This window comes from Platichthys flesus, chromosome 18 (genome assembly GCF_949316205.1).
Source record: "Platichthys flesus chromosome 18, fPlaFle2.1, whole genome shotgun sequence".
Lineage (NCBI taxonomy): Eukaryota > Metazoa > Chordata > Actinopteri > Pleuronectiformes > Pleuronectidae > Platichthys > Platichthys flesus.
The window spans coordinates 17,880,364-17,897,829 of NC_084962.1; the positions used below are offsets into that span (position 1 = coordinate 17,880,364).

At 43.3% G+C, this 17,466-nt stretch overlaps 4 protein-coding genes and 1 long non-coding RNA gene across 5 annotated transcripts; all 5 read right to left on the reverse strand.

The window, feature by feature from the left end:
- Positions 1 to 13: 13 nt before the first annotated feature.
- grem1a (gremlin 1a, DAN family BMP antagonist) lies at positions 14 to 2,815 on the reverse strand. The gene is made up of 2 exons (XM_062411905.1): positions 1,058 to 2,815; positions 14 to 890 (listed from the first exon to the last, which is right to left on the reverse strand). The coding sequence occupies exons 1-2, from the start codon at positions 1,092 to 1,094 to the stop codon at positions 343 to 345; spliced, it is 585 nt and encodes a 194-aa protein (XP_062267889.1). The 5' UTR covers positions 1,095 to 2,815; the 3' UTR covers positions 14 to 342.
- Positions 2,816 to 2,955: 140 nt separating this feature from the next.
- On the reverse strand, positions 2,956 to 5,654 carry LOC133973837 (neuroendocrine protein 7B2). The gene is made up of 6 exons (XM_062411904.1): positions 5,570 to 5,654; positions 4,964 to 5,189; positions 4,272 to 4,421; positions 3,871 to 3,983; positions 3,314 to 3,367; positions 2,956 to 3,138 (listed from the first exon to the last, which is right to left on the reverse strand). The coding sequence occupies exons 2-6, from the start codon at positions 5,187 to 5,189 to the stop codon at positions 3,010 to 3,012; spliced, it is 672 nt and encodes a 223-aa protein (XP_062267888.1). The 5' UTR covers positions 5,570 to 5,654; the 3' UTR covers positions 2,956 to 3,009.
- Positions 5,655 to 6,199: 545 nt separating this feature from the next.
- Positions 6,200 to 7,301, reverse strand: LOC133973840 (uncharacterized). The gene is made up of 2 exons (XR_009924614.1): positions 7,189 to 7,301; positions 6,200 to 6,529 (listed from the first exon to the last, which is right to left on the reverse strand). It is a non-coding gene; the product is annotated as an uncharacterized LOC133973840 (long non-coding RNA).
- A 454-nt stretch (positions 7,302 to 7,755) lies between these two features.
- Positions 7,756 to 8,967, reverse strand: LOC133973947 (inactive Rho GTPase-activating protein 11B-like). The gene is made up of 4 exons (XM_062412017.1): positions 8,822 to 8,967; positions 8,617 to 8,743; positions 8,131 to 8,387; positions 7,756 to 7,927 (listed from the first exon to the last, which is right to left on the reverse strand). The coding sequence occupies exons 1-4, from the start codon at positions 8,965 to 8,967 to the stop codon at positions 7,756 to 7,758; spliced, it is 702 nt and encodes a 233-aa protein (XP_062268001.1).
- Positions 8,968 to 10,001: 1,034 nt separating this feature from the next.
- actc1a (actin alpha cardiac muscle 1a) lies at positions 10,002 to 13,982 on the reverse strand. The gene is made up of 8 exons (XM_062411481.1): positions 13,944 to 13,982; positions 12,464 to 12,617; positions 12,246 to 12,374; positions 11,947 to 12,142; positions 11,672 to 11,833; positions 10,836 to 11,027; positions 10,388 to 10,569; positions 10,002 to 10,288 (listed from the first exon to the last, which is right to left on the reverse strand). The coding sequence occupies exons 2-8, from the start codon at positions 12,590 to 12,592 to the stop codon at positions 10,145 to 10,147; spliced, it is 1,134 nt and encodes a 377-aa protein (XP_062267465.1). The 5' UTR covers positions 12,593 to 12,617; positions 13,944 to 13,982; the 3' UTR covers positions 10,002 to 10,144.
- Between the last annotated feature and the right edge of the window lie 3,484 nt (positions 13,983 to 17,466).

The following is a 17,466-nucleotide window of genomic DNA, read 5'->3' on the forward strand; positions in this document are numbered from 1 at the left end:
AGTATTTTTATATAATGGAAGCGTTTGACTTTGGATCCCACACAGTGGAAATAATGAACCCAAGTCCTCTCAGAGACTCGTCCATCTTTTCCTGCTCTGTCTTGCACATCCACCAGCCTGAAGAAATAAAGAATCTGACTCCAACTCACTCTCTTGTGGACACAGTATCTCTAATTCTGTTTACACACATAAAAAGACCACTTGTGTTTATCATATCAGCAAAATAAGTGGCACATTGGTGATTATCCAAGTCTCCATTATAACAACGGCTCAGTTTAATTCCTCATCACTCTTTTCTCATCGTGCAGAAGCGACTTGTCTCCCAATGAAGATCGTCTCCATCTAATCCGTATCGATGGTGGTGCAGCGGCACTGCTTGACGCGCTGCACCCGTTTCTTCCTGGTGCTCGGTGTCAGTCCCGGACAGAAGAGCGTGTACGTGACGGTGCTGAAGGTCTTGGGTTTGCAGGCGGAGCAGGACTCGAACGCGATGCCGTCCTGGTACACGTGCCGCGGGATGTAGAAGGAGTTGCACTGTCCGTAGCAGAAGCGGTTGATGATGGTGCGGCTCAGGCAGCCGTCCTCCCGGATGGTCTGCTTCAGCGGCTGCGTCTTGCACCAGTCCAGCCGCAGGTACCGGCGCTCCGTGACGTGTAGCGCCTCCTGACTGGACTCCAGCACCTCGTCGGTGGAGGTCACGGGTCCCGGCCCGCGGGATATGAGTCCTCCGATGGCGGGTTGGATGCATCTCTCCGAGTCGTTTGGGTTGTATTTGTTTGAATGCGGTAAAGCGCCTTGGAAGGTCGAAGCATCTGTGCAGCTCGGTGGGTTGAGCAGCAGCAACACAACTGCTGCAGGGATCAGCACTGATTGTGTCCTCATCGTGGAAGCTGACAAGAAAACAAAACACACATCAGTTCAGTGTGGAGAGCATTTACGCACAACTTTTACGCACAACTTTTACGCACGACTTTTACGCACCATTGTTTCCACCACAGAATCAATCTTACCATTATATCGTGTTAGTCAATTTAAGAAATAATCTAAGAAAAGTTACCTGTTGTCGATTCAAACTCCTCACAAGAGATTTTCATCCAGTCAGACTCTTGTTTCTGTCTTCAGTGGCTTTATGAATGACCCACTGAGGGGTTTTCTAAACTTGTCTTGAGTTTCATAGCCTCGGCAGAACACGCCCCCCAAACCCTGATCCTCACTTTATCTGTCTTAGAATAAAAAACATCCAACCTCCTCCCAACTTTGTCAATGCAGATAAATCGTTTATTTGACTTTACAGAACAACAAAAAACACATTTGGCAACATAAAGTGACTCGAGAGAGATCCCAGTGCCCGTGGAGACTCCTGTTTACTGCAGTTTAGTGAAGTGAATGAATCCCAGTCTGAATAATCTTGTTTACATGCTACAGAGAAACATTTCATCATCATCCCTCACGCAGGAGAAAACAAATCTTATTAACTTCCATGAATATATTGAATCTTTGCTTGAAGACACCGAGGTGAGTAACTGCTCATATCATGACTTAAAAAATTAAACATCAGTGAGTAAATTGATCTTTTTACAGTTTTGAATAATAATAATCTTACCGATTCAATATATCTTTATGCAACTTATATAATACAGTTGTAGATATGCTTTACACTGCCAGGTAAGTTTTTAACACCACATATTCTTGTATTTTGGGTTGAATGGTTGAGTTTAAGGCAATGGGACTTTTTTACACTCCTTGATTTATTAGGAAAAGTAAAGAATTGGTGTAAAAGTCAACTGAAAACCACTTTCTCTGTATAAATTAACCCGAGGTTAGAGTTAATCAGATATTTGAGGACCCGCTGAAGTTCATATTATACTGTATAGTGCAGTATTAGAATATAATACTTAAAATAAGCAGCTTTCTATAGAAATTTCAACAAAAGCCTAATTTAATTGTCAACAAAGCTTTAGTGTTCAGAACCAAAAAGTCAAAATGTTTTAAAATTACACTTTGGCCACAACTTACATTGTTTAAAATTAAGTATTCACTCGTACCAACTCCTCAAATAGTAATTTAATTTGTTTCCTAGTTTTCTATGATAGTGAACAACTGTCAGAAAACAGATTCATTACTTTTGATGACCTGTTTTTTCTTTACTCATTTAAAGAAAGGTAACGTTGGATACAACCTCACAGTAACCCTGGTGTTGAAGGAAACTGGTTCTCATTTAATTGAGATATTTTCAATAAAGCAAAGGATACATTTAGTCAAGGTGGAGAAGAGACAGATCACGTTGACCTGCAGACTCTTCGTTATCTGTCAAGGTTACTGAGGGTGGAGGTACGCTGCAGCACCAGAGTGCAGGAGGAAACTCTCCTGATAAGGACGGGCAGCTCGGGTAATTAGGTGCTGTCTTAGTAACTGGCCTGGTGATGAGCTATATTTTGGAATTTGACCAATCAGAAAACCCTTTGTGTGTGTAACTGTTGAGATGCAGTATCACCATAACAGGTGATACTGCATCTCGAAAGGAGGAGCATGGAGCAAGAGGGTTAAAAGAACATGGAGGAGGAGGAGAGTCAGGGTCATGAAGGAACCTCACATATCAGATTTGTACTTTGTTATTTTTGGACTAACATTTGTGCGATTCAGTGCTAAACCTTGTGTCCACTTGTGCTGATGATTGAGGTTTGTGAAAACTGACTTTTCTCCTCAAGACCATCGACACAAGACGGAGAACTTGTGATACCAGATATTCTTTTGCAAAAGTTTCTGTGGATGTCAGATTATAATTCCCACACGTTAAAGTAAAGACACACCAATAATGTTTTGCCTGATCATGGAATTGGATCAATGGGAATTCGTAATAAAACCTAACTCCAATTTACCATTTTCTTATTTCACTGCATCTCCAGTGGATTCATCATTGAATTGCTTTCAACGAAAACACTTGAACATGCGGTGTTAAATCTTGAATCTGTAGTTTAATATGACAGCGAGTGCTGCGGCTGCAGAGGTTTAGGTCGTGGATTTGGCGGCAGGGGAGACGGTCAGTGCTTCCTCCTCCTCCTCCTCAGAGAAGCGAGGAACAGATTTCTTGGCGACCACGTTTTCCAGCCTCTGGCCCATTAAATATGGGTTGACACTCTGCAAACAGGGTGAGAAAAATATGATTATACAAACATGCTGTGAACAAAGCAGAAGAGAATGGGAGTTTGGAGGAAGATCAGTGTCTCTTGTGGTAAGTCTCAGTTCTGGTGATGTGGTTTCTAACACAGCCCTTCACAGGAAAAGGGACAAAGACAACCGTGGAACACTATACCCTTTTTCTTCTCTTGGGTCCTCCCTTCAGTTTCTGGTACAACAGTTCCTTGTTCTGAGAGGAAACAGAACAAAAAAAACAGTTTTAAGACATAAAATCATGGATCTGTGTTCGATAAATTACAGTCAAACTGCCTGGATGTCTCTTCAAAGAATAGAAAATCCTCAAAGTGGTGACTTCCTGAGACCAAACCTCCTGAGATACAAATGAATCCGTGCAAATGACAAACAAGGTTTGTTGGATCTTTAAAATGGGAAATGTCTCGTCTTTATTTTACAGACACGAGTCGACAATAAATCTGTAAACGCTGCTGCATCATCGTCTATTTCCAACGAATAAATAAAGAGGATTTCTCTTATGCAAACCTCAAAGAGGCACTCTGAGGTTTTCACTAATGCCAGAGGAGTCATGCTGTAGATACGTGTATTTGTGCAGTTAATCATCTATTGATAATTTCAACATTTGTCGTTTCCAGCTTTGAAAATATGAGGATTCTCTTTCTTTCTTCATCTCTGAGGTGAGACCGACCCGTGCTCGCGGTTCTGCTTGGTACTGACCCACTTGGCCAGAGCTGGGTAGTCGTGCTCCGGGTCATACAGATGCTGGTGTTTCTGAAACTCTCGGCTGAACTCGGCCGTGTCCGGAGCGTTTTCCAAACAACCGTCTGCCGCTGTTAGAGCGAGAGAGAGGACGCAGGAGAAAGGGATTGAAGGGGGGGGGCGCATCATCTTAACTGTGCAGCAGGCATGATGGGTAATATCAGCATTCAATACAGATTTACAACATACGTTTTCTTTCATAGACGTTTACAGCAAGAAACAATAACTGTGGCAGCTTCAATAACATTTGATTTCAAAGCCCAGGTCCGAACTTTAACCTGCTGGTTTTACAAATATGTGTGTGTAATAAAACCTTATAATAATAATATTGTTTGATCATGTATAATAAGAGTGTCCACCTGTCTTCCCCAGGGGACAGGGGTTTGGAGGGTCCGGGTATCCGTGGTCTTCAGTGAAGTCTTTGGGAACGTTGTCTCCCGTCAGCTCAGCCACAATGTTTGGGATGTTCCCATAAGGGCCGAGGTGCTGCAGCCCCTCATGTGCACCTCCTGGTGGAGAAACACAAACATGACAACACAAGTCAACACAAGAACTGGCACAGCAGAACCTTACTAAGCGTCATGTCACACAAATGATTCCAATTTAACATTTCCAGCATCTATAATCAATGAGACGAGATTCTACTGATGTTAGTTTGAATATTTGTGTGTGGAAAAATAAACAACACAACCTGTAAGGTATATAGAGAAATGTAATTGAAATAGATGTTCTACAAGTTTGAACTAAGTTTAGGTTCAACACAACTTTAGTTAACGGAGAATGTATCACAATCATGATATTTTTCACTAGTTTGCATAATTTCTCTTTTAGATTTTCATATTCAAAATATAAAAAGAAAAGAAAATGAAATTAAGGTTATTTCATGGACGAATAAAATAATTTTAGTTTTACTAAATACACATGTAAAATCACAATATAAACAACCACCTTCTGTTGACTACAATTTCACCAAAAGGACATTTGTATTTCTTGTTTTCACCTGATTGGTCTAAACTGAACTCTGCTTGTATCAGAAACCAGCTCCACTCACCCTGGATGCTCTGGGGCCCGACGATGTTGGTGGCCTGGTGGGCTGGATACTCCACCCGGGGCCGGGCGATGCCCAACTGCTCCATGACGCCGTGCAGGAGCCGCTGGATGTCGGCCTCGGACACCTGGTCGGCCGTGCGGGGGCTGCGGGCCGAAGCTGTGCCGAGCTGCAGCCCCAGGAGGAGGCCGAGCAGGGAGAAGAGCACCGCGGGGCCGGAGCGCGTCATCTGCGGAGGAAACACACCAGACTGAGCAATGTGCAAACACAGCTGCAGGTGAACACACAGGAAACATGGAGCTTCTATTATATCAAGTAGGATAAATACACAGGAGACATGGTTTTATTTTATCAAGGAGAAATACACAGGAAACATGGAGCTTCTATTATATCAAGTAGGATAACTACACAGAACATATGGTGGTTCTAGTATATCGAGAATAAAACCTGTGTAAACAAAGCCTTTAATGCAAATCATCTATAAATAGCCTACATGGCGCATCTATAACATTATTAAAGGATTTAATGGTATTTGCTTCATATGATTCTATTCTTAGGATATTAGGAATAGAGTAAACATAGAATACATCTGCGTTTATTAGCTCTTACCGTGTTGATGCTGATGATGGGACCTGCTGTGCACGACGAAGCTGTCAAGCTTCCTTTAAAGCAGCATAGGTTTCCGGTGTCCAAAAATAAATCTTCACGATGAAATAACGATTTAATATGGATTCCAAACCATGTCTTAAAAAAGATATTCAAACATATACAACTTAACTTGATATTCAAAACTTTACGTAAAATCATTGGGTTTTGTTGTTTAATCATTAACTGGTCTAATAAGAGATCTCCTCCCTCTGACTTTACTTTGAAGGTCAAGCCTCAGCTTCCGGCACCATCGTCACCTAACCCCATGTTACGCAACCACATCGGGAGCGCGCGCGATCCGCCTCGCTTCACGGTTCAGATGCAGTTGCCAGGGAACCACGAATCCCTCTTCTCTCATTGGCTGCGGAGCCAATTACGTGAACAGCGCCACAACCATCACTGCACCGAGAGAAGAGTCATCGTCCATCAAAACAGGAAATCACAGAGTAAACAAGCTTCTATTCACATCAAACCTCTTCTCACTGATTCATTCTGCTCCTAGGTTGTGTGATCTCGTCCAGAAAACAGACCTTTCTCCCTAATGTTAGTTGAAAACTACTAGAAAATGAAATAAAACTTGAGATACACAAGAAATGTTTAAATATTTATTCACTTCTTTATGTAAAAATATTTGAAATCTTTAACCATACAAAAAGGTTCTGTTGGGAAATAAATAGACGGATACATAAACAAATTAAAACGTAAAATATTCAAAATACAACTTAAGGGATCGGGACCCTCTGAATAAAAGCTGGTAACTCTCAGATAAAACCAACATGGCTGCTTCTCGATCCACGTCAGAGTGAAGAGCGTCGTCTCCAGGGCGCGAGCTGCAGCTTCCCCACGCCGGTGAGCACCGGCAGGCTGTGAGCCGCCAGCTCTCTGGTCAACCTGCAGGAGAAGTGCCCGAGACGCAGGTCGCTGCAACACACAGGGACACAAGTACTGTAAAAAACACATTGTGTGTGTAATGTTGTGGTTTTTAAAGAAACACTATGCAGCTTTTACTGTGAGACAGCGCCCCCTGAAGGTAAAGTTCTGCTCACTGAACTGAAACAACCCAACAGTGGATATTACCCATGATCCCTGGCTTCCTGAACCAGAATCCACGAACTCCGTTTAGAATTCTTCATATTTTTAAAGTTTCCAGCCTGAATCCTGGAGATGAACTCTGTTTTTTTGACTAACAGATCTACAGTTCATCTTTTCTCTTTCACTTGCTGGAGCTGATTCTGACAGTTAAATCTGCGAGTGTCAGGGAACCTCTCTCCCTTTTTCCAAATCAGTGAACCATCAAACTCATCGTAATCAAGCTGCTTTTTAAATAAGGTACAAAGTTCATTTGAAGCCACTGAACCGTTAATGTCTGTCTCACATCTGTTGATTACTTGACATCGTCTTTCAAGAACTCAACATGTGCTGCTTCACTTTATACTTCAGGCCTCCTGCATGGACGGCTAAATGTCCTTTTTGTCCTCTGCTGTGAAACAATGTCAGATTGTTCATTTTGTGAAATTCACATTAACAGAAAGAACTACAGTATTTGACTCATCTCATTTATTGTCACACTTATCCTTTACCTTCTTCGTCTGTCCTGCGGCGTCTTACACGCCTCGTTGCTCGTGGGACTGGAAACATCGGTTGCCGGTGTGAAACTTTGTTCTGTAAAAGATTAATATTCCATTTGTTAACAGTTCAAAAAAAAAAGCATGATCATTATAGCGACTGGTTCCTTGTTCGAACCTGTGCAGGGCAAACACGTCCTGAACAGCAGGACGTTGGGGAAAGTCTCCAAACCGAGGCTTCTCCTGAGGGTGTGTCTGCCCCCTGGTGTCGACTCAGGGCTCTGCTGAGAGACAGCAGCCGTGACCTTTGACCTGGGAACAGTCTTCACAGGCCGAATCACTACATGTTGCAGAGAATTAATTAAAGGTGAGGTTGAAATTCCGTTTTGTATTTTACACTGTTTTTACTCTTTTACCTTTGAAACTATGTCTCTTTCTTTGTCCTTTCTTTGGAGGAGTTTGTTTTGGAAAATCAAAATTATTGAGGAATTCCATACTGTCCATTACAGCCTTAGGTATCACACCTGGTGAATATGATAAAGATAAATAACACTGCAGATACAAAAACACATTTAGTTGGATTTAAAGTGTTGGGTCTTTACCGAATAAGTGAGGATTATCGATGAAGGTGCGCAGGACGAGCACTCGCAGCTCCAGTCGACTCTCAGACATCTCCGTCTTGTTGGGCGGGGGCAGAAGACACGGAACAAAGACTGTGGCGATGTTGGAGCTGGTCATCAGGTTCTCAGAGGATCTGGATAAAGAGGAGAGCAGATATTAAATATGATCCTACAATATAAAAAATCTTTAAAACTAGAAACACCACCTGTGCCTTAGGACCTCCACCAACCAGTGTAATTTGAGTCTCCATTAAAACAATATGCCAGACTCATGAGGTCAATGTGACCTCCGACCATTGATCCCCCCCCCCCCCCCCCCCCCCCTTCCCATTCATACCTCTCGGAGACCCCAGAGAGGAAGTTGAGGAGGTAATGCAGACAGGAGGAGTTTCTGGCAGGGAGCAGACAGGACAGCAGCTGGAGGGCGGACGTCCTTTCCTGCCCCTCGGACAGCGACTGGGCCTTGAGCAAGGCAGCGTGGAGCTCGGGGGGGAACAGAGGCTCCGGCAGCTCCCTGCAGAACTGTTTGATGAGCGTGGCCACGTCGTAGGGGTTGGCGGTGGTCACACAGTCCTCCGCTCTGTTCAGCTTGGCCTGCAGACACCAGACATGCACACTAACTCAGACAAGACCAGATTAAAAAGTGTTGAATATAGCATATATTCATTTAATCACATATTATTAAATACACGTTTTATCAAGATGTCCGTAATAAACTTTACACCAATCTGTAGTTTTAAAGAACATCCAATATCATTTAAAACACCAGATTAAACTGTAGATTATATGAATATAACTTAATAAAGAAAGGACAGAGTGTTACCCTGAGGGTCTTGATGCGAGGAAGTGAGCCTGGTTTCCTGAACAGGCCCACAGTCCCAGCACGCTCCAGGAGAAACGAGCAGGCATCCACCAGAAAACTGAAATCATATTCAATCAGTGGGTTGTCTCTGACATTTCATCCTCTAAGAGGCATTAGACGCTTTAAAAGAACCAACCAGGGCACAAGTCCAAACTCAGGCATGTACGTCCTGGGCAAGTTCTCCAGAGGAACACCAAAGATCTTCACCCCTCCGATGAACAGCCTCTCCTTCCTCTTCTCCAGGTTCTTCACGGTGATGCCGTGAAGAACCTGGAGGTGGAATCGAATCACGTTACCGTCTGTGACTGTCATGACTTCAGCAGATCTGAGAGAAGCCGGGAACATCTCAGTTTAGCAGCCTCTCTCTGAGACCTGTTCACTGATGAGTGGGGGGGAGCTTCATCATGCTCATCCATTTCACCTGAGACACAGGGATAGGGGCGGTGGTGCTTTCAGGTGTCATGGGAAATTAGCCTTTTACCCTCAAAAACAGCTCAGTTCAGATTTAATTTGGCAAAACATCAGTTTCTGAGATTTGGGTTATTATTGGTTTTACTTGGGAGTAAAAATGTAAGTCCACTGTACAACCAGAGGTGCTCCCAGACCACTAACACATCACAGGCTGAACCTACTCTGTATAAAAGCTCTTTACATTCTATATTTGATTTCTGTAAGTTTCCTCATAGTGGAGTTTTTTATTTTCATCATTAACCATTTTCCCTTTGGACATTTCAGAGAGGAGAGAGATTATTTATATATATATATATATAAGATATAATTTGATAAAATATGTCGCTTGAGTGTCCATCTATTTCTGAACATATAGGATTAGAAACAAACTTTGTGTGTAGCTGAAGGTTTTTACTCTTTCTGATAAAATTCCAGCACCTGGTCTCGTGATAAAGTTTTATGAAAACATGCACTTTTTTTGGTTTTAACATATATATTTATTCAAAAATATTTATTATTTCTCGTGTTAACACGAGATATAAATGTATATATTTGAAAAGGGAAAACAGTTAAAACTAGATATGATTGATTTAGCTTTAAATGAATGTGGGAAACCCATAATAATACGGAAAACCACATTACATCTTGTTTGTTTAATTCAAAACCCTAACATGTTTCTTCCTCTAATTCTTGGAAAAGAGGGAATCAGGATTTCCAAACACAATTGTATTCAATGAATTTGGCTCCTGTAGCTTGTTTAGTGTATCAGACAGTTTGGGTCAGATTTCAAATGATATGTTGAAAGAATGGAAATTGTTTTCCTGTAGCAGCTTGTTTATTTGCTGATTCATAGTAAATATATCCTCAGCGTTCTGACACAGACTCCAACAACACAATACTCTTAAAAGCAACTATTTTTATTACAACAGAACATGTATATACAGCAAAAGGCACAGTAGAAATAAAGAAACGGAGAGAGAGCTGGTGTGATTGGAATTGGGGGGGGGGGGGGGGGGGGGTTTCGGTGCTGGCTGGAGGTTTAGAAGCACTTCCTGTGGACGATGGAGGGGCCGGCCTCGTCGTACTCCTGCTTGCTGATCCACATCTGCTGGAAGGTGGACAGGGAGGCGAGGATGGAGCCGCCGATCCAGACGGAGTATTTCCTCTCGGGGGGAGCGATGATCTGGAGGGGAGGCGCAGAGGAACAGGTTGGTACCACAGCGTCTTACCTTGGGATTCAAACATGGTCAGTCAGTACACGCTGGTCTATCGGGGGGCTCACCTTGATCTTCATGGTGCTGGGGGCCAGGGCGGTGATCTCCTTCTGCATACGGTCAGCGATACCGGGGTACATGGTGGTGCCGCCGGACAGCACGTTGTTGGCGTACAGGTCCTTACGGATGTCGATGTCACACTTCATGATGCTGTTGTAGGCGGTCTCATGGATACCAGCAGACTCCATACCTGGGCAGGGGAGACAACAAAAGGTGGGTTACACAAAGGTCAAAGGTCACAGGGCATATAGTCATAGGATCGTTTTTATAGCTGCTGCAATAGTCTTTGGGAAAATCTAGATTTCTTATATTCTTGAAAACACTGCCCTCGATTTATTATTAACAATAATGTGAAATTGTCCAAATCCCTGAGGCTTTCTCCCTGGACTGCTCCTGTGTACATGTAACCTGATCACGTGTGAACAGGACTCGTGGCGTGAGGCACCAGTGACTCACCGATGAAGGACGGCTGGAACAAGGTCTCTGGGCAGCGGAAGCGCTCATTGCCGATGGTGATGACCTGGCCGTCGGGCAGCTCGTAGCTCTTCTCCAGGGAGGAGGAGGAGGCGGCGGTGGCCATCTCGTTCTCGAAGTCCAGAGCCACGTAGCACAGCTTCTCCTTGATGTCACGCACGATCTCACGCTCAGCTGGAGGGAGGAGACGTCACAGGGTCAGTCGACCAGCAGAGAACAACATCACAGACCGACAGATAATGCATTTAGAGTCTTCATTTATGGAGCCAGTGGAGTAAACTGAATCTCCTCCGCATGTTTACCTTCATTATCTTCAGTACTTTCATGTTTACACTTAGAATATGTGCTTTTTGAAAGAGGAAATACTCGATTCAGTTTTTAAATATTTAGTGATTAAATGCACATTTTGAGCTTTGCTGCTCTACTTTCCTAAATATAACCAGTAGCTTATGAGTGTATTCAAGTTATACAATAAGAAAAAGCTATAAATATTTCCTTATAAATGAAAAGTTGAAATTGTAAATTATCTGTTGTAATCTGATATCACAAAAAGTTTTTAAAATGAGCTTCTTCTCGAAAAGCATAATTTTGAATAATAAATCCTTATTATGTAAATGTGTATAACACAATTCTCAAATAGTTTTACTAGGACACATTTGTATTTTTGCACTTTACATTTTCCAAGTTACAGGAAACATTCTTAAATTGTCTTGGTTTATGTAAAGATGTTGTGTTGTGTATAAACCTCCACACAAACGCTCTAAACCTCAGTTTTTGTTTCCAGTGAGTTATCTAGGACTTCTTGAAGTTTGTCTCACCAGTTGTGACGAAGGAGTAGCCTCTCTCTGTCAGGATCTTCATCAGGTAGTCAGTCAGGTCGCGACCGGCCAGATCCAGACGCATGATGGCGTGGGGCAGAGCGTAGCCCTCATAGATGGGCACGTTGTGGGTCACACCATCACCGGAGTCCAGCACGATACCTGTTCAGAAACAAACACAGCGGTTTGTCAGGAGACGCTGAATAAAGTGTGTATTTCTGTCAGCCTGCGATGTGGCACAGTGAAGGAGTTCAAGTCCCCTGATGGACACTCACCGGTGGTACGACCGGAGGCGTACAGGGACAGCACAGCCTGGATGGCCACATACATGGCGGGGACGTTGAAGGTCTCAAACATGATCTGAGTCATCTTCTCCCTGTTGGCCTTGGGGTTCAGGGGGGCCTCAGTCAGCAGGGTGGGGTGCTCCTCGGGGGCCACGCGCAGCTCGTTGTAGAAGGTGTGATGCCAGATCTGAAAAATCCAGGACAAAGATCAGGAATTTGACCAACTTAAAATGAAAAACACATCCCTGTGTCTGTACTTGCTTTACATGCACAGTATCTCCCACTCTCACCTTCTCCATGTCGTCCCAGTTGGTGATGATGCCGTGCTCGATGGGGTACTTCAGAGTCAGGATGCCCCTCTTGCTCTGGGCCTCGTCTCCCACATAGCTGTCCTTCTGACCCATACCCACCATCACGCCCTGAGAACCAAACAGTCACACCTCAGCATCTCTCAAGCTGCAGAACTCTCATCTCTCTCGACCCTCGGGGGCCCTCTCGGTGTCCCTACCTGGTGACGGGGGCGTCCCACGATGGACGGGAAGACGGCACGGGGGGCGTCATCACCGGCGAACCCAGCCTTCACTAGGCCAGAGCCGTTGTCGCACACCAGGGCGGTGGTCTCATCGTCGTCACACATGTTTGGTCTGTTCTGTTCTGGCCTTCTGTAAGAGACAGAAGATGGAGACGCAGGCAAAACATCAGTGGGTGATATTCATGTGTTATTCTGTCTGGATGAAGTTTCAGCTATGAAGGTGTATAACCAAGATATTCAAGAGGAAAGAAGGACCTGAAAAAACAATGTGAGCTACAGGTCCAGGATGAAGAGTCCTCTAATCTCCTCTCTGAGGGTCACAGCTGCCAGAACAGCCACCAGGCTTGACCCCTCCCCCCCCCTCCACACACACTCACACTCAGGTCTATTTTAAGCCACAGGACCCTTGTGGACCCCCCCGCCTGCCCTCACAACCCCTGTTCTGTATCTTGCCGTTGAGCCGGAGCCAGTCAACAGCTGAGGGAGTTGGTCTTCTGACAAGTGGCCCGGGTCTCCCCTCAGCTGTCGCCACACAGACGACTCCTCTGTTTGAAGCATGTGTTCGGATCCCTCCAGGATCCTGCAGCATCAACCAGGGGTCAACATATACTATCAACCTGTCTATTGAGAGAGAGAGCCAGCTGCTATGCTGCTCCTGAACAGGCCTGGAAGGTTCCTCCTTATTCTGATACATGAGATCAATACTGTTTGATTTCTTAAATCATTTTATACCAACGATCAAGCACAAGAACCTCATCTTCAAATCTGATTTTGAAGCCATATCTTATTAATCATTAACTTCAGATCAACTTGTCTTAGTCCAACAGACTGAAGATCATTTAAAAAAGGTTTAAAATTAATAACTTTAAAGACATCTGTATCCTAGGCTTTTCATCCTGCATTTTACACAACTGCTTCTAATTCAGAAAATACTTGTTATTATTCCCATCTCATTTTGTAAATTGAAGATGAGCAGAAACAAGATTGAAAGTCTCATTTTTAAAGAGTCTCCTGGCAGGATAAGCAGATTAAACTTTGTTAGTTTCACTTGAGAACTCTTCTTTTCAACGATGCTATAAAATGCTACTGCAGAAGATTTTCATCCCTGTCTAAATTAAGATTATTTAAACGTTCAGATACAGTCAAATTGCCTTTAATTTACATAAACTTCCTCAGGTTGTATTAGAGCTGCACTGCTGCCGCACACTGAGCATCCTTCCACCCTGAGCCTCAGAGTATCAGAGAGATGATATGTCCATTAACACAATCGTTGTTCCATTTGTTTTCTTCTCTAACGCTCAGATTTTATCTTTTCTCCCGACAACAACAACAACAACAACAACAACAACAACTACTCTGATCACAGAAACACCTCCAAACTGTAAGAATGAAATAAATCCAAGCTGCGCTCCCTCATCCTGCCACACACCAGCAGCGAAACAGCAAAAGAACTCACCGAGCTGTAACCACAAGACTGGAGTTTCCACTGGGACGAGGAGCGAGGGTGCGAGGGGGTCCTTAAATACACCCCGCCGTCCTGAGGCCAGGGGCCTGGGGGCGGGCCCAGGGGTTCGCACAAGCCCAAATTAAGTGCTGCTTAGCAAAATGTCTCAGTAAAGTGGATCCTGTGTCGGGGACAACACCAAACTAGAGAAAAGTTGCCTTGGAGATGAAAGATAACAGACAGTCTGGATTAAATAACTGGTTTATGACATATGATGGATATATTGACGGTAATGATCAGTGTGATTTCCTCAAAACACATTATTGACATTTATCTCATCATTTGACTTTAATCAACAACAATATGTTCATGGCCCATACATATTAAGCTTTAAATCAACTTATTCCTTTTTAATTCAAAGGTGTTGAGTGCTTGGGACTGTTAAGAAAACCCTGGACTCAAGTATCACCATCTGTAAGTTAAGGCTCATGCTTCATACACAGCAGCATCGCTCCCCCCCCCCCCACTCCCCCTTTGGTTCTTCAGGTCCCTGAGGGATGTGTTAATATGACTAAGCTCTAGCGGGGCATCGGGATGTGGGTGATCGGAGGGTGAGAAGGAAATCCGAGACCACGTCTGAGCGACTTGGTCAACGAGCCGTCTAAGGGGAAACCTGCCTGAGAGCGTCTGCCAGCGTCGTGGCATGTGTTAAGAGGGGGGGGGGCTAAACATGCCAAACAGCTGAGAGGTACTACTGTAACAGTGTGGGGGGGGGGGGGCAGAGCCCAGACCTCCAGCAGACGACAGATCCCTGGGGCGGCCTGTGCGGCGAGCAGTGACGAGCGCCAGGCTCTCAGCTCTGATTGGCTCCAGTGTCTCCTTTTAGGGAAGTGGAGTGAACAGGTGCCAGTGGCTGCGAGTCGTAGGATGACGAGACCTCGGGCTCCTTATTCATCACCCCCCCCCCCCCCCCCCCCCCTCCCGCGGCACCTACAGCCCCATGCTGGAGGCCTATCAGGCCACAGTGAGTGCAGTAAGAATGTAAATACCCCCCCGCAGCATCACCACTCTGAAGTATTCCATTTGTAGCCATGTGCTGTGATGTCGCTCGCTGAGAGACGCTACTAACCTACATGTCTCTTTCTATTCCAAGCCTTTTCTAAACAAGGACCTGATATATCTGTGTAATTAAACAACATTTCACAACATTAAACCTTCCTTAGATAAAGTTTACAAACAGGAAATTTAACAATAAAAGAATTGCATCTGTCTAAATGGGGCAGTTAATAAAGTTTGTTTTAACTTTATTAGACACTGAAGATCTCCCATCGCCCAATGACCCCAAAAAATATTAATTAAAACAAAAACGAATTTCTAATATTGTATTAAAATGAGAATATTGACATAATCATCACAATCTGTGTGCTCTTATATTTGATTGTGTCGTTACGATGTGTATAGAGTTTTGTTATTGTCTGTTAACTGCTTTCTCTGTATTTCGCATATTGTTAAAAACAACTATAGAAATAAGTAAAATGTATTATTATGATTATATATAATAATCTAATCAAATGTATTATATCCTTTAAGGGTTTTGCCTTTGATTTCAGTCAATCAGCCCAAGGAATACACGCAAAATATACATGGGACTAGGAGCCTGTGTTGATGTTCGACATGTCACTCATGGATTGCACATGGTCATATCTCATCTCAGTGTTTTTCCTCTGGTCACAAGCTTCTTCATAAACTTGTTATTTGAATCTTTAACAGCAGTAAAAACAAGCCACAGTTTCTGCACCACCTCCACATCATCTTTATTGTGTTGTCATTACAATTCTATCTTGACTTATTGATTTTCTGTACTTGTTGAAGCTTTGAATCTGTATTTCTCAAATCACTTAACCAAATAAATGTAACGCTGAACTAACTGAGTGTAGAAATTGTTGCTATAGGTTCAGTTAAGGAACAGGTTGTGCCACACAAAGCAGAGCAGAGACATCCCGCTGGTTTCTGGGTGAAGCCGTCGCTGTGTTTTGTCAACAGCTCGCCTCAAGTCAGAGAAGCACTTTTTGGCCGAGTGCTATCTTTATCACCAGGTCGTTATCAGGATGAAGCAGGTCTGTCTTAAATGGGTCATGGTTTTGAGGGACATTCGTCCTTATAAGGACACGTAGGAAGCACACGGTTTGTCTGTGTGACAGCTGCCCTCCCCCCCACCCACCTCACTCCCTCCAGCACACACACATGCAACACACACTCCAGCAGCTGTTAGCAACAACTGCTTCTTTACGGTCAATCAGACTTGGTCAGACCTTTGTTTACCATTTACGATGCATGTTGTTGTTCAAGCACGAGTTCGACGTCGCATCTGAAAAAAAAATCTGGACAAGAAAAACCAGCTGCTGCCTTTTTTGCAATTATATCAGAAAATACCTGTTACTGAATGAATGACGGAATTAAATCAAAGGTGCATTAAAAGAAATGACACGTTCTATTAAATGCTTTTCACATTTGTGGGGTAAAATCAAACTATTTAAATTTAAACTAGAATGGCAATCAGTAGAGTTCTCACTATTAATCTAGATCTGTGAATTATGTCCCAGGAAACAAGGAAAATGCTGAAAAACACCAAATCTCACAATGTCAAAGAAAGTGAATCTATTTAGATCCGCACCCCCAACACGATTAACACCAAACTTTAATGGGTTCTACTTTAACACATACTTCATCCTTCCAAAAGGTTTCTTGGTAATGCTTCAAGTAGTTTTTGTGTAATTATGCTTACAATCAAACAAACAAAAAAACAAACAGGAGCTAAAACCTTCTTGGCAACAGTGGCTAAAAAAATCAAACACGTATTCCACATTTGACCACAAGAACATGAGGATTATTGTATATTCACACTATTTTAAAATGTATTGCATAGAATCCAGACTGTTAAATTCCCAGTGTCGGTTTTGACTTTGTCGCTGCAGACGGGTGAATTATGGATAACTGTCCTCGACAATGAACAATATCCTATTCTCAGTGCTGAGCTGCTGCCCTTGGCACCGGCAGCTGCTGTGGTAATGTGCCACATGCCGGCAGTTAACAGCTGACGGCTCCACAGTGCTGGACGAGCCGCATGTGGGCAGACATGCTAATCACAACAATCACATCAGGGGCTATTTTGTAAATGTAAACTATTAAACACGGGGCTGAAAGAGGAGGTGACAGCTGAGATATTCATTCTCAGGACAGGTCCAAGTGGTGTCATTACCTATTTTAAGGTAGATTTACAGTTATATCCAAATGTTACTCAAACCCCAACTCTTTAGAACTGCTTTAAATGGGTTTGATCTTATATTCTACCATGTGATTCTGGTGTGTATCTTATACTTTTCACAGGATTGTGATGCATTCTTTATATTTTAATCTGTAATTGTAGCGTATAAATCATATTTGAATGTTTTTATCTTTTATTTGCTTTCTCTGTTATTTAACCGATGTAAAATGTCTTCGAGCATTTTTTAAAGGGCAATAATAATTTAACGTA